A 25,458-nucleotide genomic window follows, 5' to 3' on the forward strand; every position below is an offset into this window, starting at 1 on the left:
GATGGTCCACCACCACTACAAAACACTGTAGGAAACCCTGCTGCTATCCATTACATATACATTTTATAAAATATTCTGTACATGAACATAAAACTGTTATCTCTTAGCCAGCTTGTTATGAAAGCACTCCTTGTAAAAAAAAACGTAGAGGAAGACATAATGAATATTTCAGAACTGATGCAGAGGATGTTGCAAATGTGCCATAGTAGTGGGGGTGTCACGATTCTCCAAATCCATGATTCGACTCAATTTTCGATTAAAAAGGTTTTTTTTCAGCAGTGACCACAATTCAGCAATAAGAGCCACTATATGGCAGAGGAGTATTTTACAACAACAGTTTGAGGTGCAATTGAATGCACCCTGAGTTTCACGAAGAGCACATGAATGCACCACGAAGTCCTGTCGAAGCCGTAGACTGTATGATCAGAGCTAGTCTATATCCATGACCTTCCACTTCCGGGTTTGCTCCGTTTTGGCCGGATGTCCGTTACCTTACGCTTTCTTTGAGTTGGAATTTTAAACTCTGTCGATTTATGATGACTATATGGTTAACTGCTCATCAGATCTCTGCAAGGTAAATCGAGACAGTTAGCTAGACTATCTGTCCAATCTGAGTTTTCTGTTGCACGAATTAGCTTTTGAACGTACACATGTTCCACCAAAACACGTTCCTTCCCGAGGCTATTTTGCAGCAGCACCGGGGCTCCGTGCGGCGCTTAGTGGCGCCCCCATGAAGATTGTGATTGGTTTAAAGAAATTCCAATAAACCAGAGCACATTTCTGTCCCATCCCAGAATGCTGTGTGGACTAGCCAGACCCTCCTTTGCAGCGTTGTGGAGGAGGGTCTGGCAATGAGAGACTAGGTCAGAGCCCATCATGGGAATCCACACGCTTTACCGTTCTTCATTTCCGACTCTGTCTGTGGTGTCTTTGGTCTTTACGTTTCTACCATTCTACAGGCCTGTAAGCTACGCTTTTCGATATAAAATCAAAATTGTGACACCCCTAAATAGTAGTAGGAGCATTTAACAGAAAGTACCATAAATGTATTCTTAACCATCTCTGTTAAATTTAAAAGAGTAAATGTGTGATTTTGATGTTTGCCTGTGTAGTTTCATAGTTTTGTGTGGTGACCATGGGTTTCTAAACCGGACTTATGCATGACGACTTTTGACTTTTAATACCTCACATCAATTGTATGCTGTATTACTCAGAGGCTCTACTTTCTCTGATGTGCTCTAACATTTATTTAGAGAGAGGAATCAAAGTTTAACCAAAGGTTGCAGCACTACTGTTACTTAGCAACCCTTGTAGGGAGCAACAATGGATGTTTAGGTCTCTCCATTTGCTTGTTTTGATGTTGCCAGTTAGAGACAAGAAACTTCAGTATTTTGTTTGGTTCGAGGATACTGTTGACATCAAAGTGTGACTGTTAAACGAGCCTCGGTGAAACACCATCTGATGAAATTCATTTGACATAAAAGCTTCAGTTATCCATTTTGACGTTCATGTTACGGCTGAAACTTTAAATCAATTGGCATACAATTAACAGGCAAGCGTTTTTTTATAATGATTATTCGCTTAAGTTGTTTTATCAAGCAAAACTGCCAAACCTTCTCTGGCTCAAATTTCTCAAACGTGAGGATTTACTAATTCTCTCACTTTTTCTGTCACTGTACATCGAATTGATGTGTTGGTTCAGACAAAACAAGACATTTAAACATTGACTTGTTAGACGACACCGCTGTACTCTTTCAAAATATGCACTGACCTTCTGATGTAAGAAAACAATTACTGCCTCTTTTTTACTGATAAAGGTCTTTCAAACAAGCTACCATTTTGTTCATCTCAAAAAGGCAATTTCAAGCTTAATAAAGTTGTTTGGCTTTAGCTAAAGGTTCCAACAGAAAATACACTGGAGTTTTCCTTCATATGCTGCTCCATCCACAAGGAATAATTTGCAGTGAGGGCAGCTATCACTGAGTCCTTGGTGTTGTCTCTGGCAATGCGACCTGAGGACAAGGTTGCGCAATTCTTATAGGCAGATTCTTGTATTTTTAGAGCCAATATTCTTAGGGGCCATCCACATGGAATCCTGTAAATGCACTGCCTGAAGACGCACTTTCTTTTTTTTTTATTCCAGGGTGAAAAAATTCGAAAACGGCGCCCTTGTGTCTTCGTTTGGACAGCGAAGCCGCATACTTGCGTATCGATGATGTCATCGCAACACCCCTCGACCTCTAGCCTTCGACCTCTTATCTTGCGACGTCTCATAACAACAACAATGGCGGACTACATGCTTGTGTTCCTGCTGGAGAAGATATTGAGCCTATAAGGGTTACTAGGGCTGTTTAGTTTCTTCTTCTACTGTCTGTTTGTATACAGTGCGCAAGCTTTATACGCATGCTACGATCTTTAATCCAAACAATATGTTAAAATGGAAGGACTTTGTATTTTAATTCCACAAATAGAATTACGTCCTACAGGGTTACAGGGTTTAGATCATTGTGTAAAATGTAAAGGAAAAACAATTTTTTTGGTGGCTAGTCAAACATTTCTTGGCATCATAACCTTCAGTTTAAAATCCTGGCTGTGCACCACATTTTGAAGCTTGATATTTTCTTTAGAACATGATTAACTTTTTTCTCATGTGTGCTTGAATGTGAGTTTTTGTGGTGGTTTTATTTTTAAATTCTAAACTTGGCATACATACAAAAAAAGGGCTCTTCTTTCTCAATGTGTCTTTTTGACCGTAAATACTGTAAAGCTAGCCTCGTGAGAGCGTCCTGATCTCGCAAGCTCCAGGTTTCTACTTGCAGATCAGTCTGGCATCTTGAGATAGAGAAAATTTGGAGCCGCCAAACGACCGACCAATCAGCGTTGGTTTTGAGGCTGGTTTAGGTGTGACGCAACGAGAAGTGACTGTTCAGTCAGTCTAAACAACATGGCAGCTTCCACGGATGAGATGAGCGTAGCTATCGTGCAACTTTTATCCGAATTAGAAAGTATTCCTTCATTGAAAGAAGAGCAAAAAACGGCACTGGAGGCTTTTCTCAGAGGAAAATATGTTTTTGCTCTTCTCCCGACTGGTTTCGGCAAGAGTTTGATCTGATTGGTTGATTTGGCCCGTCTATCACCACAGATGGTTTATCCAATCAGCTGACCAGTATATTCACCCCTTCCCAAAAGTTCTCCAACGGAAAGTTCCCAGATGGATATGCCGAGCAAATGTGAAGCATTACATTACATTACATTACATGTCATTTAGCTGACGCTTTTATCCAAAGCGACTTACAATTAAGTGCTTTCAACTTTGAAGGTACAAACTCGAGACAACAAGTAGTAAGTGCAAATACATTAGCTTTAAATAAGCAAAGCTACAAAGAGTCATGAAAGTGCAGGTTCAAGAGTTTTTTTAGTTTTTTTTATCCGAGGTTTTTAGCCTTCGGCTGTAAAGCATGAATGGAATGGAATCGGAAAATACATATGAAACTGGGAAAATACTATCCGAACCAATAGGATTAATGGCCGAAACGCCATAATAAAACCCACATTGCAACAAATTTGAATGATCCTTAAAACAGAGATACATTTACCTTGTGATGAAACAGGGGCAGCACTGACCCATAACATTATATTTCCTATTTTTCAGTGAGATATAAGTTACACTATTTCCTTTAGGCAGTTCAGGCACATTTTCCTGTCTGTGAATTCTAAAGTAATATTCTGCTCCACACAAGAGTAAGCATACTTCCCTATAGACAAATCTCACACAGTTACGTTCATGGTAAATTGATCTCCGGTGTTGAAATAGAACCTTTCTTTGGCTCTTCAAAGTGAAAAAATGGTTATTGTATGAGGTTGGCCAGATGCTCAGGAGTGTCTTGGGAGGTCTGCCTACAGAAATATGTTACAAATAAGAAACAGAATGGTGCCTTAAGACTCTGAGCTGAGTTAATTAACCAGACAACACTGTGGAGGAAGAGGGAAGCGATGAAGGTCTCCAGTCACTTCAACTCTGTCCCTGGAGAGTGCACTGCCTCAGGGAGACCCAGGACCTGAATACTTGTTGTTTCAGTGTTTGCTGTTTCTATGTCATGGTGTCATAATGATTTGCGGAAAACAGAAATTAACGTTTATAGATCTGTTTTTTGAAAATGTCTCATTTCCTTTTGGCTCTTACTGTTTGACTATGTTAAAGGGGCGTTATGGCTCTCTGTTACAGGCTGCCCTGCAGGGCATCAACAGTATGCATCTCAGAGCCTCTCTGCTCTTTTTACTGCAGTTACTCTCCTGGGAAGTGGCCCCAGCGGATCGAACGGATGGTGCTCAGTGACGCAGAACCAACCGGGGGGTTACAGTAGAGGGGTAGGAGAGGAATCTAAATAATCATGAGGAATAAAAATCCTAAGAGAGAAAGAACTAGATGAGTTGAGGGATTTGGGGGCTTTAAAACTTTGAGAAGAGGTTGATTGATGAAGGAGGATGCGGGAAGAGAGGGCAGTGAGAGAAAGCATAGGCGGTTGGACTCTCTCTCTCTCAATTGCAGTGTTGTCGGTGACATAGGAAAAGACAGGGTGGCTAACGAGTGTACACACTGACATACGGAGAGAAAGTGCCTGCGTTCCTCTCAGCGGTTTCAACTCCTATAGCTAATGAGATGACATCAATCACAGTGGACCACTAATGCAGTGGGCTGTCCTCTGAACTTGTGATATGCAGTATCACACAAACGGTCAGCTTCCTGGACAGGTGAAGGAGCTTTTTGGACTGTTGCCTATTCACCCTGCTTCCTATCAGTAATTATAATTACAGCCTGGAGCAGGAGTGCAGGGAAACAAACATCCAAAGTAAGGATGCAAAGAGCTCAGTCTGTAAACTATAGCCTACCACTGTGAAAGACATCAGGATAGTGATAAAACAGCACGACTCTTACAGACCATATTCTCCATATGTTAAAAATGTTGAATAATTAAATTCCCAAACAAAAGGATTCATCTGGTTTTTGAACAGACATTTTCAACACCGGCTTGCATCAGACCGTTGTCCTGACAGCTGCTGGGGAAGTGTTTCTGTCTTCCACTGAGACATAGTTTCATCAGACAAGAGTACTTTCAACTTTGACACAAAAGTTTTACATTAGATTACTTCAGTTTTCTTCTCATTTTCATCTCTAGTGAATGACCTATACTGGGTCTGTAAATTTCTTTCCTCCTCGCTTTCCACTGCTATCGGCTAAAGTTAGCTTCATTTTCCCGACTGGCCTTTCTCCCTGATGAGAATTCTGTTTCCACAGTGTTATTGGTTAAATTATATTAGCTAACATGAAACTGGTGTTCCCTTCTTTGTACTTGCCATTTAATGCCATTGATGATGTGGTAAATACTTTACAACAAGACACAAATACTCAGAAATGTGTAATAAACAATCCAGGAACTAACTACTATATAATGAATGGGTGTTTCTTAAATAACTCTGAATCAAGGACTGTAAAGTTTAATTATAAGATATTCAAGAATCATCCTGCTTGTATGTTACAGAAACCTATTTAATATATCATGATTTTCTTTGATATCAATAAATCTGTGTACTGTGACCAGTCGAGTTGGGCGAGAAAGCCAACAGAGACAGGACATCTAAAAAAGATGATCAATATTGGTATTGTTTTAGCAAAGTTAAACCTATTTGGATCTGAAACATGGTTACATGGTGCTGGAATACAACAAATACCATTCAATTACAGTAAATAACAGGATGACATTTAGAGTTATTTAAAGGCTTTGCGCACCCCCACAGGGGTTTTCACTTATTCTGGCTGATTAGACTAAAGGTATAAGTTATCCGCCCTAATAGAAAGATGTCGACACAGTCTGTAGGTCCACTATGTGTGTCCAGGGCCTTAGTATATCAACACTGGGATAACAAACCCTGCAACATTCATTCACAAAGGACACTTTACAAAAACTATGTTATGGCTGAATGTAAGCTAGGTCAATAACCCTACATGTAAACATGACTTAAACACACACCTAATGCAAAATAGCCAACATACTATGTACTGTCCGGTATTCCAAACATATTTCCAATTACAGCTAATAGCAACAAAAACTTCTAACAAGGCAACAATCATGTTTCACAAACAGTGGAATACTTGAATTGACTTTGCAGGTGTTGCACCTTGTTCTGTGACCTGCCTCGGTCTGCCATATGCCAGTGTCTTAATGCCCAGTAAAGAAGAGTAGATCAGAGCGGTACGGATCATTAACATTCCAAAATCAGTTCCACAACGTAGCTACAGCCACCGTTAGATGAACAAGCCATTTCTGTCTGTGTTTTTTGAAAGTAAGAATAATTGCATAAAAGCACAAAAATTTGCCATTTGCCAAGGGGAGGATGTTAGTAGAAAAAAATAAGGACGTTATTTCTTTGAACAAACTCCACAACCCTGAATAAAATAAACCAAAATGTTAATACTAGAACTGTAGGTATGAAAATCCTGAAATTGGTAGATGTGTGAAGTGCACTTATTTCCAAAAAGTGTGTGGTGTGTGTATGACATGTGCATGAAGCACTGTGGTTAAGTAAGTAAAACTTAGCTGAGGTGCTAATTAGCACTTCCACTGTCATCCCACTAATTACAGTCTAATGTAGGCTAAAGCATTGACAGAGAGGAGAGGATGATTAGATTTTAAATGTGGGTGCTCTGCTTCACAGAACTCATCTCTACACTGCTCTCTGATGCGGTAGGAGAGGAGTAAGTGGTCAACTCCCTTCTCGAGATTGGGTCCCTCGCAGAGACATTAGTCATTCTGAGCGGTGCATACTGCTGAGCGAAAAGCTGATTCAGGTTCTTATAGAACTGTAAGGTATTGCAAAACAAAGGCAATGACCTTAAAGACTTTAGCAGCTATTGTAACACTAGCTGTGAGTAGAAGTCATCGCATGGATAGCTTAGTGGGTCATTTTTCATTTGCTGAATTTTTTGCCATTACTGTAAAACTCACCACCACAATGGGTAATTCATCACCTCACCAGAGCAATGTGATTCTTTGTGATGTATTTCTTCCTCCAGGGATAACAGAGTGACTTTACTATTTGTATTTCTCACACTCATATGTCCCTTCTCTATTGAAGCGTATTGCGTAATTCACGTGTAGTAATATGAGTAATGACTGGCGGGATGGATTGCACTGGGTGTGAAGGGTTTCTGCAATAATCTAGGTATTTTTAAAACCCTTCTGACCAGGTCCAATTCACTGCAGTGCTAAATTGACTGCTAACAACAAAGTGTTGAACAAGTTTCAAAGCCACCATGACATACTGACGCACTTTGTGGAGATCGGCTGTATTTAGGGTCAGCGTTCAATTTAGTTGAACTTTGGCAACTATGTGGACACCTATGGCTCGCGCAGCTGCCTGAAAAAGCACAGATGCTCTCTGAAATGTTTGACATTGCTCTGCACAATATTGAATTTGCACTCATTGTGTGAGAGCCCCGTTAAGCTAAATTCCAGCCTTTACCTAGTGGTGGAACAGCTAAATCGCTTTAAACATTTATTTGTTTCCATGGAAGTCAAGGTACTTAACATAACGATAACATGTTGTTGACCGCAGGGCTCGTGCAAGATTTCTTCAGTGACACTTGAGAAAGCACTGGGGTGTTGGAGATGAGTAGATGAGATTGCTTCGTTTTTTGTACAGCTGTGTGTCTGTTTTTTAAATTATTTTTGTAGTTTCCTTGTGCTATTTATTTATTTACACGGCTTTTTGTAATTGTGGATGAGTCTACAGTAAAATAAAGCCAGGGACATTTTTTACCCTCAGGGAAAATCAAGTATAATGATCTGAATCAGACATTCATGTATTCATCACTCCTACTGGTATAATAATACAAGCTGGGGAGTTGTAATACCAAATAGGATAATTTTATAAATTGTATTTCTTAAATTTAAAAGGGGTTTACTTAATCCATTCATTATTTCACAGGAAAATTGTGTCAAGATCACAGACATACTAGTAAATTTGTTCCTTCTGAATGCATGTTTTCACGTCTGTCATAATCATTGTGTGTCTGCCAGTTTGAGGATCATTACAGCAAGAGAACAAATTTGACTAATAGCTCGAGACTTTGTTGTTGGGTCCAACATACCAGCACTTGTGGCTTTTTTTCATATCTTGCTTGATGCCAGAAGCACAGCATGGCTTTTGTGTTCCCTCTGCTTTTCTCCTGCAATTAGCAACTGTAACAGTAGTGGTAACTCTAGCAGCCAAGCGCTGTTTATCATATTATAACAAGAGCAAGATATGGCACAGCACAATAGCATCTTTTAAAATCAATAAAACATGTACCAATTTATTTTTGCTCCAGCAGAGGTATGGTTGCTAGGTTTGAGTTAAGCCTTGCTGTACTGAGTTGTACATTGCAGAGAATATATCATTCTATGTTAGCTGTTTGTTAGCTGGTAGAGCTGGCAGTGCGGGTTCCTGCGTTGGTGATTCCCATCCTTTCATCAGGCTTGTCGGTCTAGTGAAGATGGTAGTCTTAGTTGTATTATTCACACCTTTACCCAGCTTCTCTCTCGGTCAGCACTTTATGCCTCACATACTACTATAGCTAGCTATTATACTGTAGCAGCCCTAACAGAACATCAATGTGCTCTGTGTGTTACGCCCACTCACTCCAAGGGCTGCGTTACTGTGTTGTATTATTCGGCTTGATGATTGGTGAAGGTTTCCCCAGGAGAAGTGGCTCTGCTCTCTCACTGGAGCCCTTTAATCTATCATTATGGTGATGTTTTTTTGAGCTGCCATTCCTCTTTCCTCGCAAACTGTGCTTTAGCTCACAAACAAACTATTAATTCACCTTATGGTTTTCAACCAAGACTCCCCCCTCCAGCTGTCTTTTAGAGTTAGGCAGATGATGCCCGGTCCGCCCTCTGTCCCTAGTCCTGCTGTCCAGAAAGGAAAGGGTCCCACTTGGATCCTGCAGAGGCAGCTTGGACGGGTGTGGCAGGACTGGCTTGTGTGAAAAGAGCGTTACAGTTTTTTTGGATTGCTTAAGCACGATTTTCAAAACAGGGCCCGTGTTTTCGAAACACTACACACAATTAGCACAACCACACACCCAATTAGCAAAACACTACAGATCCTTTGCATAATTAAACACTCTTGTAAAAACTATACACTTTTGTTTAAAAACCACACTTTGTTACCATATGAAACACACACGTTTTACATTACTATACTCTGTTTGCACGAGTTACACTCTTCTGTGATAAACCTAAAACACTTTTAGCACTTCAACTTCCCTATGATTAGAGTAGGCTACCATCAACAAAGTACAAATATAATGTAAATTCACCAAACACTACACAAGACCAATGTTGCAGACTGAAGAAACTCATTTATTTCTCAACACGCCCAAAATGTTGACATGGAGATTCATAATACTGTAACAAAATGTCACTTTACGTATTGTACTGTAAATTTACTGTAAAAAAAAAAACTAAACATTGTCTCTTGGCCTAGCTGGATCTGGCCAGAGAATTTCATCAACATCACAGGCAATGTTGTCATTAGCAAGACACCTTGGAAAGAAACATCTTGAATGACGAATCTATCCTTGCATTGCTGCTACCTCCATCTGGTCACAGGCCTCCTCCATGGCTTGGATGAGGGGTACCTCAGCCTGGAGACGGAGATCATATACCTTCCACCACCATGCCGAGAAAAACTCTTCTATAGGGTTGAGGAATGGAGAGTATGGTGGAAGATATAGGACGGTGAAATGTGGATGTTGCTGAAACCAGTTCTGAACCAGAGCAGAGCGGTGGAAAGACACATTGTCCCAGACAACAATGTATTGCATATGATCGATTTGATTTGCTGCTGTTATGTTGTGCAATTGGTCCAAGAATGTAAGTATGAGTGCTGTGTTGTAAGGGCCCATATGGGCATGGCGGTGGAGGACCCCATTCTGTGTAATGGCTGCACAGAGTGTTATATTACCCCCACGTTGCCCTGGGACATCGACTATAGCCCTGTGGCCAATGATGTTTCTTCCCCTCCTTTGTGTTCTTGTCAGGTTGAACCCAGCCTCATCTACGTAAATGAACTCATGCTGGATCTCCTCTCCATCCATTCATAAAACTCTCTGAAGAACAGTGTCAGGCAAAATTGTGTAGTTCAGTGTAGATGTAGTATACATATTACAGTACAGTAAAAGATTATGAGACAGTATGCCAGATCACACTGCTAAAGTGAATATATACCTCTGCATAATCATGCCGCAGTTGTTTCACCCTATCGGAATTGCGCTCAAAAGGCACTTGATAAATTTGCTTCATTTGAATATGTTTTTTTTTTTAGGATGCCTGCCAGTGTTGATGTTGAGACCTGATGGATATTGTTGAAACTGCCGTGGTTATTGACAATGTTAGTTTGGAGCTGATTGAGTGTTATAGCATTGTTGGCCAAAACCATGTTTACTATCTCCCTCTCTTGCTGTTCTGTGAACATAGGAGGCTTTCCCCCTTGTCGTTCCTGACCCTCAATCCTATGTAGAAAAAAACCCAGTATACAATAGTACAGTAATTTCACAGGAAAAGGTAACAGAAGTGCTGATAGTGCATAGAATACAGTACTGTAAGCAGTTACTGAAACCGTGCAGATGTGTTTGATATGATGATATTTTTACAATACCTATTTTCCAGTCAAAATGTTCTTATCACACTTGCCACTGTGTATCGGCTTAGATTTGGTTGTACTCGCAGTCCAGCCTCCCTCAGCATCAGGCCGTGGTTGACAACGTGGTCAACCAGTGTTGCGCGGATCTCATTTGTCAGATTCTGTCCTCTTTGATCACCTTCTTGTCTTCCTCTTCCTCTTCCTCTTCCTCTACCTCTACCTCCAGCATGGCCTCCATCTCTTCCTCTTCCTCTGTTGATTCCTCCTCTGTTGATTCCTCTTCCTCCCCTTCCTCCTCCTCCTTGTCCTCCTCCTCGTTCTCCTCGTTCTCCTCCTTGTCTTACTCTTTCTCTGACTCTTTCCATTGTCCTTGAAGACCGATGAACTCACCTGCTGCTTTTTATAGTACTTATACACCTGATTGGTGTTTCTACAATTAGGCAAACAAGTGTTTGTACACCTGATGACTGTGTTGAACCAATTGGTTGGACGGTGCGGTAATTTGTCAGTCAGTGCTTTGGTATTGCAAGGAAGTGACTTCATGATAGATTTTTGTGTGTAATGTATGTTAAGTGTGTTTAGTGTTTTGCAAATCACTGTGTGTAGAGTTTTGCAACAAGTGTGAGGTTCACAATGTGCTTATAGTTGTGCAAATATGGGCTGATGTTTTGCTTCTTGAGTGTAAGGTTTTGCTAATAGTGTAATATCTCACATTTTCCAAATGTCCCCGCACACTTGGACAATATTAAAGAGCTGAGGCCAGGCCGGCTGCTGCCATCATCGCAGCTTTTACCAAAAGCAGGAAATGCCTTGGCACAAGGAGCTGGATGCATTTTTTAGTTGTGTCAGTGCTGGATTTCTTCCAGGCAGATATTTCTGCTTAATCTTCAAATCCTCCCTCATCTAGCTTTTTCTGGTCCGGCAAAGCCTATGGTTTATGGCAGGGAGGATGATGCCCTGCAATGACCAGCTGTGACCCACAGTATCAACCAGATGAGCCATAAAGTCTTTGTTGTGTGTGTGTGTGTGTGTGTGTGTGTGTGTGTGTGTGTGTGTGCGTGCGCACGCTCAAGTTCACAATTGAGTACAAGAGAGATTTTTGTGTATCATTGTGTATTGTTCTCTTGTGTACATACATTGTAATTGTTATGCCATTTTAGAGATGGCATAGAAAGAACTTCATCTCCTTTCGATTTTTCCTTTTATTTATTTAATGTTAGTCCAACTTTTCTTTGGCAACACTACAGTGCAGTCTTCTTCACTTATACATTTGGAAATATGCTATATATTAGTGTTATAGTATGACATTTTTTCGTATTGACATCACATCTTTTCTGTGGACTAATTCAGTTTGTTCTCCACCACTGTAGCAGAGGACAGGCCCATGTCAGTCCAGCTGAACCTTGAGCTAACTATGGTGCTCTTTGAGGAGGCTGTGTTGGATTAACTAGTGTACAACCAGTGGTGGCTACTGTAATCCTCCGGGGTCACAGAAACATCTATTATCTAGGCCATAATGGATTCCACAGTTTTCACTGGTTGAGCCACATTGATAATGATTACAAATGCTTGATGTACTGTCCTACATATGTCCTATGTCTACATCTATGAGGTAGCCAGCATGAAGGATGATGTGACTTTTTTTGTATACAGATTGCTTATTGTTAAGCTCTAGTCCCTTACTATTCCAGTTTGGCAGGTCAGCCCCACTGTGCTTATTCATCAGCCAGCATAAATCATCATACCAGTCATATGGGATGATGCATAACTACTGACTCCAGGTAAGGCATCATCCCATAACCTTGTTTTCCTGATGGTATTGTTATGAATAATCAGCTGAGGTACCTTCTGCTCTCTTGAGCCCTTCAACTGTTTTGGTTTCAGCATAACAACATAGTGGTAGTCAGTGTAATCACAGGGTTGAGCTCTGCAATGCTGATATTGTTATCAGAGTTAGTGATTCAAAAGATGCTGATTCAAAAGTTCCCCTGTGTACCTTGAATACAAAAATGTTATGACTTAATTGCAGTGCTCAAGAATTTCTTTCAGTTGACATGTCAGAAGGTAGTTTTGTACTATTATGTATATTATTTTCTTTCCGCATCATTTAATTAGCAATTTAAAATTGCATTGACCCTATGTGATATAAATAAAATGCCTCTATCTTCGTAACTTTATATCAATATTTATTATGATGTTTTCTGCAAAATCAATTAAGAAATGTAGGAATTGTATGAAAATGATTAGGCAGGAGAGGGGGGCATTTTTTTCTTTTGGCTGAAGTTAGGGGTTAGAGGAAGTTAGAGGTTTTAGGGAGAGCAGGTGAGGGTCTTTTTTTCTTTTTTTCTCATTCTACATTTAGTATTATTTTATGTCAGCCATCCTTTAAAATATAGCTGTTAGTTAAATACATAAAAGTTACATAAACACACAAAGGTGCACCTTGCCATATATCTCTTTGTCAGGGTTTAAATGTGTAAATGAGAAATGACATGACACGAAATATCTGCCAAATGGATAAATGTAAATGTAAATAAGGTTTAGCCCCTCTCACCACTCATTGTCTTACTGTCCTTTATGGATAAAATAACCAGATGGAAATGTGTGTTCTATTCTAATCCAGTAAATTACATAAGTGACAAATGACTAAACGTTATCACATTGATTTAAAAAAATCCACAATTGCCATATAACTGTTCTACTCAGTCATTTGCAACATTAGCCACACTTATAGATCCTGAGATTTTAAAGGGATATCAACCCCTCATAAACAGTATGGACACATTCATATCATCATGGAATATATTTTTTTATGTAATAAAAATTCTGCAGTTACAGCTTAACAACACTGAACAGGACTTCCCGAGGTTTGTGAGTGCCTCTGAGCACACTCCACCTCTCTTCATGTTTTTAAAATGTGTTTTAAAATCCTTCCTTAATTTTGTCCCTTGACACTGAAATCATTAGAGCGAGAGAAATGCAACATAACTGCAGACTCCTGAGCTGAGCAACTCCAGCGATAGCACCAGTAACCCTGGACACTTGTCTTCCTCAAGCAATTTCTCCTCATTGATGTAATGGATGTGTCCCTGAACGGGCTTTTCTTTGCACACGTTTCCTCAGGGCAGGCTGCTGTTGTGCTCTTAATGGCAGCACACAGACAGAATCCAGAGGCTATGGATCACAGCAGCTGAGGAGAAGCCTTTCAGGCCTAATGTTCTGTGAGCACTGGGAGTATTGATTCACTATGTCACGTATGATTATAAACACAGATTAATAGACAGTAAGTTTTCAGCTCCAGGCGAAGTGAAATATTAAAGGGATGACATTTTGCTTCAGTGTTTTGGCTGCACATTTGGGTTGTATAATAGAGATGTGACAGCTCAACCTTCGATATACAGCATAAAGTCTTTCAATCTGTCCCTCAGGAGAAATCTATCTATTGCTTTTCTTATGGTATAAAGAGTGTTGAATACTAAGTCAACTGTTCCCCAAAGTATTTCACTGCTGTTGTTAAATAATTATTTGACACGTTTACAGCCTGTGTTTATGGAGGCTTCAATTTGTCGTTTTCTGGTCTAACACAATATTTTGATTTCTGATTTAATATCTAGATGCCATCTTGTTGCCATCTGTGTCAAAGGCTGCAAATGATACCTAGCAGTGGAGATGCATTGTGCAGTGGGAGTGCTTTTTCAGCATTCTGTACACTGGGATTTGGATGAGCTCCATGTGACTGTGCCTGATAATACCAGAAGCAACCTGTGAGCGCTGGGGTCAGGGATGAGCAGTCTCCCTTGTGAAATATTCAAACACTAAATATCTCAACCAAACATAATCCTGTTGTCTTATGTAACCAGGCAAAGTTTTCTGGCTCCGTCATGTGCCAAAGGTTAGAAACCCCGAGGCATCATTTAGCTTTGTTAATGTATTCACTGTCACCACCACTGTGAAATTCCATTTAGATAGTGTTTCAAATTCTTCTCACATTATAGCTTGCCAATTTAAATGCAAGAGAGGAAATAATAGAAATTTGAACACTATGGTTATTGTCATGCCAATTGGGATTAATTACTGTGTACCACAGAAAATGGTGAAATTCTTCAGGGCTTAAAAAAAGGGGCTATACATTTCATTTTCCCCGTAAACATCTCAACTAGTTTTTTTGTGTGTTGCTTAAGCTTTTCACCACCACTTTTGATCTATTACTTACTTTTTTTCATATATATTGTCTTAATACATAAAATAAGCAATTAACAAAAAATATCCCTCAGTATCTGTTGCAAAGGCTTTGAATTGCTGTATTTTAGTGTGCACCACAACCCCCAATCAACACTGTAGCTCTCCTCCCCTCACAAAAACCTTTTAGCAGTTGAGAATATTTGGAAACAATACAACAACACATTACATGACATTTTGTTTTGCAAGGACTGCTCTGATAGCCAATCACCTCTCAAAGCTAGCATGCTCTTTTACATACACACACACACACACACACACACACACACACACACACACAGCCTGGTAATTACAGCATGTTTGTCTCTCAGAATGATACAACCCATACAGCCGTGTTATTGCACTCAGCAGGACTGTGTTTGAGGGTGTTGTGACTGCACAGTAACATGGTGATGTTCCTTTCCTTTCCAGTGCGATGACTGATACAGGAATGAATGTGTCTACTGCCTGCATGATGGACTGAATGCCAGTGTAATTAAAGGTTGGCTGAGGGTGGGCAATGATTAGCTGTCTGCGCACCAATGATAGTTGCCTCCTATTTCTGCTTACATACCCACTCTGACTCCCACCGAGTGTTTGTCTCCTCGTTCCATCATTTTCCATACATGTCGTCTGCATCTGTCAGCTCAGTGTTAGCTAGTTGTGTCAGATGTTTGGATAGCCTCTCTGACTTCCTACCACACCCGGGGATTTTTCTGTAGTCACACACTCAGCATATTCTCATTAATAACTACTGGGTGTTTTCCCATGTGATGCTGCCAGGGCTGTGTTTTCCCATTGTCGTCTGTAAAGGAGTCTCTTACATTTTTAAAAAGATGGTTAAGAACACTTTGAAAGGTGCTGTAGGTAGGATTACGAAGATCCAGGATTTCGCCAAAAAATTTGAACAGTGACAACTTCTCAGTCCCTCTCCCCTTTCTGCTGAAGCCCAAAACAGTCTCCTAAGCCCCTCCCCCCATGAGGGAGAATGAATGTCTGTGCATGAGCAGTGATTGACATGCAGTTAGGCCGGTTACACACTGCACGCGTCACGGGAGCGTGGCGTTTCTGTTGCGTGTCAGCTGCGTGTCAGCTGCGTAGATTTTGTCTGTCTTTACACACCAGAAACGTGTCTGAAGCGGTGCTGCTGCTGCTAGCCTTGTCTGGACACATGGATGTTTCCCATTGATAAAATGAAATACCATGTTAAACATAAATATATACTGATTTGATTACAGCAAAGACAATGTCGGCAGTATTGACGGCAAAATAGGCTACAGAATATTTCGTTTTGTATTGACAGGTGCACTATTAGAAAATCGATAAAAAAAAATTACATTCATATAGGCCTATCTGCATTTATATCAAAACCTAGAGGCTTTCAAACATCAACATGTCATTTGTTAATATGTATTTGTGTCTAAATGACATATAAACATATTTTCCTATTCTATTTTGCCCGGAAACGCTTCCAACACGCTCGCGGCTTGTGTGAAAAATAGGCGTCGGTTCTATTTCTAGCAGGCACACGTCACACGCAGGCAGTGTGTAAGCTCTAACCTGTTAACATGGGAGCCGAAATATAAACGGACACGCAACGCGGCTGACACGCTCGCATGACGCGTCCAGTGTGTAACCGGCCTTAGACACCCCCCTGGCCCGATTAGTGCATCTGAACAGGGAGCGGTGGATTTTTGCAAATTGCACTACAGGCTGTAGGTGGTGCCAGAGGAGCTGTTTTTTTTTTTTACCTGCTTCATGTGGGGTCAGTTTCAGCAAATATTACAGAAAGTTAGTTTTATAAGTCTTACCTACTGCACCTTTAAGTCCAACATATATGAAAATGCATATTTTTGCTACAGTAATATAGATCTGCTTTGTAAATGAGATATAATGTTTTCTCGCTGGAGGAAAATACACACAAGGGAGAAAAGGCAAAAGGTTACATTTAATACTTTTTGTTGTACTAAGGTCCCCTGTCTGTGCATTCACCAGTCGGTGTGTCATCGAGAATCCATCGCTGCAGATGGAGAACTTATTTGCATTTAGCCAATCAAAAGGAATTCTTTTTTAAAGCATTTTTGCATCATGTGATGCTGTTCCTGTCCTTTCATCAGCATGACTGTGACACTGACTGATTGTAGGTTCACAAGGTACTTAACAGTGCATGTGTGCACTAGTGAGATGGGGTAATAACATTAATGATGGCTCAGTTCTATTAAGTATCCCAGTAAGCTTTTCCAGTGAGGCAGCACACACAATATCAGCTTATCACTAAGTACAATTCAGCCATCATTAATGCTATTAAATACACCTGTGTTTTTTCTGCATGTCAAAATGTCTTGTGTGGAAAGGTCTATTAATTATTATTTTTGGTGGAGTTAATGTAAATATAGAAATGCAAAGTGACCTTATTTTTTTAAGGTAGTTCATTTTGTTAGATATTCCCGTCTGACAGAATGGGAATGGGAAAATGTAAAGCATGTTTGTGTTAAACTGGTAGCTCAACCTGAGAGAACAGCTCACCATGTCAGCTCAAACACACATAACAGCTCGCCTCTTCAGGGGGCATTTCTGGATATATCAGCAAAACATAATTTATTTTACCTTAAACAATAAATATTTCATCTTAACATGACTTTTGAGCACAAAAAGGATATGTTTTTCTCATTTCAGCTGACTTTTATAGTAATTACCATTTGATATGAACACACCAGACAACAGGATTAATAAAAGATGCTAAAACTCCTGCAGATTGTTTTGGCATTGGTTGAGATCACAGTCATTATCCTGTTGTTTGTGTTTTTGTTCTGCCTGGTTTGATCAGTTAAGTTACAGATAGACCTGCACAGCTTGGCCTCATCATTTCCATAACCTTTAACCTCTCACAGCAAAGGTTCAACAGGCAGAAAAGAGCTGACAGATATACTGCCCACTCCTCAGGATATACCTCTCTAGAGCACATTTGTGTACTCTACATCACTGACTCAGACACAATGACGGGGCGTTTTCCCCTCGAAAAACAATGGGCCTCAAAACTGTCGAAGTACCAGGGTTAAGCGTGTTCGTTAAATGAAGCACACGTATCCTAATAAATCGTGATAATTATGGTACATTGTTCATTTTTCTCATTTGGCATGCTGGTCAGAATAATTACATTTTTAAACAATGGCTTCCCAAACCAGGCTGTATGTTACGGCCGTAAATTTATGTATTAACTTCTTTATTGTTAAGTGCACAAAGCTTGAACACCTTCAACTAAGTGCTGGAATAGATGGTCTGTAAATTTGACTTACTCTCTCTCTCTCTCTCTCTCTCTCTCTCTCTCTCTCTCATTATTTTAATGGCCTTAAAGCGCCCGGGCTTGAGCCTGCCCGCCCAATCTCCATATTAAAGGAAAAGGCCAGCTTAACAACAACTAAACAGGTATCGACAGGTCAGGAGAACGGAGGAGGGAGGGGAAGGTCAGTGATCTAGATAAATACCATAACGTCATTAAATTGAAACCGTCAAAATATGCAGATTAGGAAAGAGACCATTGTTGAGGAAGAATGGTTGTGCAGATGATACTGCTCAGAGGGCACCTGAGGGTAGACGTTGAGTGCTGTTCTCATTGACGAGTTTTCATGGTTATACTAGCAAACAGGTTTCTTTTAAACACTGCATTTGCACATATACAGGAGGTGCTCTCACATCTTCATCTGGCATGAAATCCAACATTTTAGTGTCAGAAGCATTTATAAGAGCAACAGAATAACTTTCAGTTTGAAGATTACAGATCAATAGCTGCATCTGAAGCCCTCTTCAAGAGGAAATCATTTCCGTTGCAATGCCATGGTATCTGCTCTACAAAATCATTCCCCGGCACAGCAAGGATATTGCTGCCTCCAGTAATCATTGTTGTTTTTTAATAGCATTTCATGCTTTACACATGGAGGTGAAACATTTAGAAAAGGAAGTGAAGGAAAAGCAGTGGAAAGGGGGACCTTGATGATTTTAAATCAGATTTTTGCTCTTTCACTCCATTTTCTTTTTGCACTCTGCAAAGAAATTTCTAAGTGAGAGTAGAGAAAATGTTGAATAGATGAGCCTCAGTTACTGGAGCTCTCAGAAGTCTTTGATCAGTGTCATTAGCTGAATGAATAGAGCTAAAGAAGTGTCAGTGGAGTATTGTGGAATCATGTAAATGGATGTATTATATTTGAATATAGAAGAGGCAAAGAAAAGCTGTGAAAAATTAAAATGAAGTGGTCTAAAATAAGGCTTAAAGGAGTAAAAAAGTTTGCCAAACATTGTAAAATAATGAAAAAGCTTGTATAATTACTACAGTGTTTGTGTTGTGTACGGCGTTGCTTCGTTTTTGCTTTCAAATGCCGATCACAGCTGCAGCTATTAGGTAAGACAGATTCATATTTGCAACATGTCTGAGTGCTCAGGAGTGCGTGCCGTATTGACATCATGTCAGAATGAATCATCTGATTTAACAGGCCTGCTATAGCTACACGACTGTGCCCACACAGTGTTAGTTTGAGCCCAACATATAACAACAACCTGGCTGTGTGAATAAGAATAAGACGTTTTGATGAGAGAATATACATTTGATTCATCTGATGTTGCGCATTTAAATTTATTGTTAATTTCTTCCCCCTTGCAGATCCATCAATGCATCACAGACAGAAGACAGTGGTGACAGACATGTGCTACCCGACAGAGATATCCAGCCTGATGGACTTTGGCACCCCAGACTGCTCGCTAGGCAAAGGTACGGTGTTGCTCGAAAATACACAGTGTTGCCTTGGTGACAGCAGGAAGTGTGCACAGAGATTTATCCTGGCAGTTAAAAGACACAGAGCATTTAGCTTGACTGGGAGGTTAACACCAGCGCAAAGGCCTGCGCAGGCTAAGAGTGTGACAACAATCAGATAACAGCTCTTGGTGCCTGGGCACAAGGGCCTTACAGTTCACCGCAGGCTTTGTTTGATTGCATCTAAATAACATGTTTTGTCCCCCAGTGCATAAGACTGTGATACTGATTGACTTCTTGCCAGAGAAAAGCACTTACTTTGCAAATCGCTTTAATCTGAATGGAGCTTTATTAAAGTTCACCAGAGTTGTATTGTAATATGCAATTATTGCATCTCAGCAAGGCCACATATTTTCTCCAATCACTGTCATCGGTTTGACAAATAAAATGTTTTATAGAGAGGCCTGTGTCGCTCAGGATAATAGTCTCTCAATCTCTAGGGTGTAGTTATCAAACCTGCCAGCATGTAATAATACACACCACAAAAGGTATTGATCATAAATTGTCTATTGATCGCATCTGTATTGTTGGCCTTTTCTTTTTCTCATCATAATGACTTCTGTTATTCTCTATTTTTCTCACACTGATGCCAAACCTGGGAGTCTGCATTGTAATTCCCATCATAATTGTAATTCCAGGTTTTTCATCCTATCTAGCCCCTTGAAGCTTGCAGAGCCTGCTCAGCAGCTATTAGACAGGCTCCATGTCATTTCCATCAACAATGGGCAGCGACAGTGGTGACCTCAGTCACTCATTCTCCTTCTTCCCGCGGTGCCTACCACTGCTTTCAGTCTCCCTCCTCCTTTTTTCCACCTCTTCTTCTCTCTCAAGGCTAGCTAATATCGTAATGCTGCTCCGTCCCGGCTCTCTATCAACACTACCCAGGACTTATAATGCAGACTGACAGGTCAACCGTGTGCAGCTGAGAGAAGGGAGAGCAATACAGTGGAGGGTAGGAAAAAGATGGCCTTTAAGGATTTCTTCTGTGAGCAAAGCAAATGAATGACATAGTGATACAGGGAGTTATCTTGAAGAATAAGGACACTGAGGAGTGGAAAATTTCAGACTGAAGAACTGTCAGGATAAAAGCAACGCTGGGAATAAGATTCAGTGTAGCTGAGAGGCAGGCTGCAGCGAGACCTTGGAATTATGAATTGCTACATTTGGTCGAAATTTTCTTATTCATGTAAAATGCTATAGCTTTTTAGACAAGTTAAACACAGCTAGGGTCCTACAGGTTCAAATTTTAATCTAAGTGGGTACAGTTAGCATATGTAAAAATTCTAATTATCTGGTTCTATAACAGGGATCTTCATTAGGGTGCTCCTCCTTCTTTCAGTTAAGGGGTCCTTGGCTTAAAAAACATTGAAGACCCCTGCTCTATAAGATATTACAGCTGTAATACTACAGTGATGATGACCAGCACAGAAAAACATGCATTTGCATTATATGCATTACCTTCTAACGATGCATCACTTGTGCTGCTATGGGAGAATTAGGGTTTCAATCTTTTGTCCCAGCTCTGATCTGCTCTGAGAGAAATGAGCCTGGCAGTAATCCTTGAGGTGTCAGAGTGTGATTGACAGATCCATTGCCCCATGTGACAAGTATCTGGTTAGAGCACATCTGATCTGTGGACGGAGCTGAAACACTGAGCGTCAGCCTCTGACAGGCAGGACAAATTGCACGCTTGCTCTGAACTGCTGTCACGTCTTTAAGTGCAAGAGGTTTAACTCGTCTTTCTCTTGCGCACAAATTAACACACATGATGCCTACACTCGTGCTTTAGTATGCTAGTTATGGCACTCAAGTGCTCATAAACCAAAAATTCCATTATAAGTTTATATCCAGCTGAGCTCTGCTGCCTGAATTAATTTAGTTGCAGTCCTATCTATTTTCCTCATACCATCTGTACCTGCCTTTGGGTTTCAGGCCTAAAATGCCCAGTTGGGCAAACTGGACAAGCCTTAACCTTATTTACTCTGTCTGCACACATCTGAGTTCCCATCTATCTAACATGACAGAGATTGTCCTTACTCAGACAGGCAGAAGAGACATCCATGGAAAAATCCCTGGAGGGTTAAAGATAAAATAATAGAGCTCTTATTAATAATCCAATCTAAGTGTGTAGAGCTAATTCAGTTTGGTTAGAAGCATGAACTTCATATCACTTCACTGCTGTCATGATCCATTTTTTGAGGGGTTTATGTTGAAGTTTACACTCACATTTTTATTCAGTTTACATTCCTACCTCCTCTGGCCAAAACACACATTCACATTCAGGAAGTGAGTAATGTAAACTCATGCAGGCTACAAAGGTGCTGTGGGCTCAAAGGGAGTGCATAGCTTTCATACAGAGGGGAGTATTGTTCTCTGTTCAGTCGCAGAGTGTAATTGCACACGCTGTCCTCTGATAGCTCTCGGCCATCAGGTGGAGGGAGAGCTCCACTGACTCACCTGGTTTATTACCTGAGGCTTGAGTTCCAGTTTGTATTCCCCTCCCCCTCCTCCTCTTCCTCAACAACTTGTTTGTACACTAGGGGGGAAAAGATGAAAAGCAGGAGTGGGCGTGGGATGAAAGTTGTCCTGGCTGCCACAGGGTGTGTCACTAAACAGGTACATAGAAAGTGGGAGAGAAAGAGAAGCACATACACAATAAAGAAAGGAGTAGGAAATGTAGCTGAGTTGCTCTCAGGGGAAGACTTCCTGGTAACCTGTCTGGGTGGAGCCTCACCAAGCAGGGCTGGGAGCGGCCGGTTGTGGTGGTGCATTGTGTGCGTTGGTTTGAATGGTGTGTGCACTGGTCTGTACGTGTACGTGTGTTTTCTGTAATTTCACCTGCTATGAGAGCTAACACCACAGTTGACAGTGGAGCCCAGTGGAGCCTGTGCCAAGGAGGACATGAGGTCCGAGAAGGAGGAGGGGAAAGCTGGTGAGTGACATGTAGAAAAGGAGATACAAGGGGAGGAAAGACGTTGTTTGTGTATACTGGAGGAATAGTGTGTAGGCCATAAAAGTGGCTAGCGTCAGGGGAGGGGGTGTTTGTGAGCGGGCTTAAGTTCACGTGTGTGTGTGTGTGTGTGTGTGTGTGTGTGTGCGCCTGCCTGCATTGATGATTGTATGAGAGAAATTTAAGTGTCACAAGGAAAATGTGCGATACAAATGCAGTGGTGGGAAGTACATTCATTCCAGTAATGTGCTCAAGTACAAATGTAAGGTCCTTAATTAGCACATTTTAGAGGGAAACCTTTTTACTACAAAACATTTGATCAGTTTATGAAATATAATAAATACATTGTGATAGATTAAATTACCCAACAACATGTGAAGTAGGGCTGCAACAATGACTACATTTATTATTGATTCATCTACCTTTTAATTTCTTGAATAATCAATGAATTATTTGCTCTATAAAAAGTGAGCAAGTGAGAACCCGAGAACCTTTGCCATTTTGCTCACAGTCACAAAAACACACTAATTTCCAATATTTAAATAGCTGCCCTTAGGTTTCTGACGATCAACTAATCAAAAAATTAACAAATTGTTTCGGCTCTAATACGAACTAGTCAAAATTAGCCCACCCTCAACAAGCTGCAGCATTGAAATGAATTGAAATGTATTATTATTATTATTATTAGTAGTAGTAGTAGTAGTTGTAGTAGTAGTGGTAGTAGTAGTAGTAGTGAACTAATTCAATGATATGTCCCAATATATACATTATATAATAATATCCTGAAAACTGTTTACTTTTTATACTTGAAGTAAATGTTTATAAAAAAAAATACTACTGTATTTTGGTAAAATGTTGAATACTGGACTTTTACATCTAATGTATTCACACATTTTTATTATTATTTGAGTGAAAAATCTAAGTCCTTTTTTTACCATGGTACATAGGTTAACAGCAGTATACAATGAAGGTTGTTTTACAGGATTTTTGTACATCAACTCTTTGGCCCATTCCTTTATAGTAAGTACTGATTTATTTAATTCCATTTCATAACCGAGGCTAAATATATTGTTTTACTTAAGATAAGAACTAAATACTGACCTAGATATGACATGTTCATATGGATAACATGGTAATCTGTTAATCTTCCATAATCATTGTACATGAATAGAGTGATATTTGGTGAGATATTGTGCAGTACTTTAAACTTAGTCACATAGCAGACATTCTAAAGCTTGAGAGGAAATAACTCTGAGGTACAAAAATAACTACATTAGCTTGTTGTGTTTGGTTTAAAGTAGAAACCAGACATATTGTTCAGTATGTGAAGATGCACTATGGGCAATTGAGGATGTAAAGAGAAGCCATAGCTATTTGAAGTCTATTGAATATCACGGGAAGGGCCTCTGTTAGAGCCGGTTATCGTGTGTGTGTGTGTGTGTGTGTGTGTGTGTGTGTGTGTGTGTGTGTGTGTGTGTGTGTGTGTGTGTGTGTGTGTGTGTGTGTGTGTGTGTGTGTGTGTGTGTGTGTGTGTGTGTGTGTGTTGAGCTGATGTACTCTGCACCCTGAGGTCACCACTCAAAACTGCAGAAGACAATAAGTCTGTCCGATTGCACTGCAACAGACAGATGGTACCATCAATATAAGCATCACACTCCACAACCATAAGAGACAACATGTGGCATATCTCCAAATAGGAGCATAATTTAGTTTTTTATAATAATTTCTCCTCCGTCTCTGTGTGAGCTGTAGCTACCCTGAGATAATCAAGGACCATTATTATTTGTATCTGCAGTGTTAGACTGAATATTAATGACATCATAACAGGTTTTTATTGCCATATTTTACATGATTCAAACTCCTCAGTAAGGATTTTAAAGTTTCATTCATAAGCTTCAGCAGTAGCTCCAGCACCTCGTGCAGCTTGTGGAATTATCCTGCCATGCCCCGGGACATGAGGGAGGTCGTGTATCGAATCATGTAGATTTCCAGTTCTCCACAGACCAGATCCTGCTGTTTCGGACAGATGTTAAGTCTCCACTATAGATGCAACAGGGATAATAGTACTTGTGGCATATTGGTCCTCAGTGGCTTATACAAGTTGGTCGAATTAATGGACCCATCCCTTTACTGATTACTCTGGTCAGCCAGTGTTTTGGAGATACTAAATACCCAATTCCAGTGTTATAGCCGGGACACACTTAGCCGATTATCGGCTGTTAGACAGTCTGGCGAGGTCAGTGACTCGAATCTGTTCGGTGTGTCCATGCCGTCATCAGTCTGGGGGGCTGTCGGCGTTCATTTTGGCCGACCTGACATGTTCAGTCGCCGACAGGGCAGTCGGGACTCACCCGGAAATGGGGAGGGGAATGAGGTGACTAGAGTTCTCAAAATCTTTTAAACTGACCTTTGTTGAGCTGAAATGAAGACCGATTCAGCAACTGCATGGCCTATTTCTCGCTTAAAATGTTTTCAGAAACATGTTTCAGTGAACTATTTTAGTACAATATGAGATCGTATTCTGAACGGCTGCCATGACAGTCTGGCTTTGAATTTCCGGAGAAAACAAACCCATGTGACGCGTTCGTCCAATCAGCTGCCGGTTTTCATTTCCTGGGCAACATTACAGATTAGCGCCACCGGACGACACAGGACACACCGAACCGATTTGAGTCACTGACCTCGCCAGACTGTCCCACGGCCAATAATCGGCCTGATGTGTCCCGGCCCTTAGACCTTATGGACTTACAGACTTTGACACATGCTCCCACTAAGTCGATGAGGGTCAGGACTGTCCCAC

The 25,458-nt window shown here is 40.6% G+C and overlaps 1 protein-coding gene across 5 annotated transcripts in view; it reads left to right on the forward strand.

Annotated features, from left to right (window-relative positions):
- Nucleotides 1-25,458, forward strand: part of LOC114554756 (kazrin-like) — a 108,790-nt gene that overhangs the window by 66,628 nt on the left and 16,704 nt on the right. For 4 of the 5 annotated variants that reach the window (XM_028576776.1, XM_028576778.1, XM_028576775.1 and 1 more), the window contains one exon: nt 19,559-19,666. In XM_028576776.1, the coding sequence (XP_028432577.1) occupies nt 19,559-19,666 (108 nt within the window). Of the gene's footprint in view, nt 1-19,558; nt 19,667-22,356; nt 22,641-25,458 lie in introns of those variants that run through there. The other variant, XM_028576779.1, reaches the window with a different exon arrangement.

Source organism: Perca flavescens, chromosome 4 (assembly GCF_004354835.1).
Source record: "Perca flavescens isolate YP-PL-M2 chromosome 4, PFLA_1.0, whole genome shotgun sequence".
In the NCBI taxonomy this organism is placed as follows: Eukaryota; Metazoa; Chordata; class Actinopteri; order Perciformes; family Percidae; genus Perca; species Perca flavescens.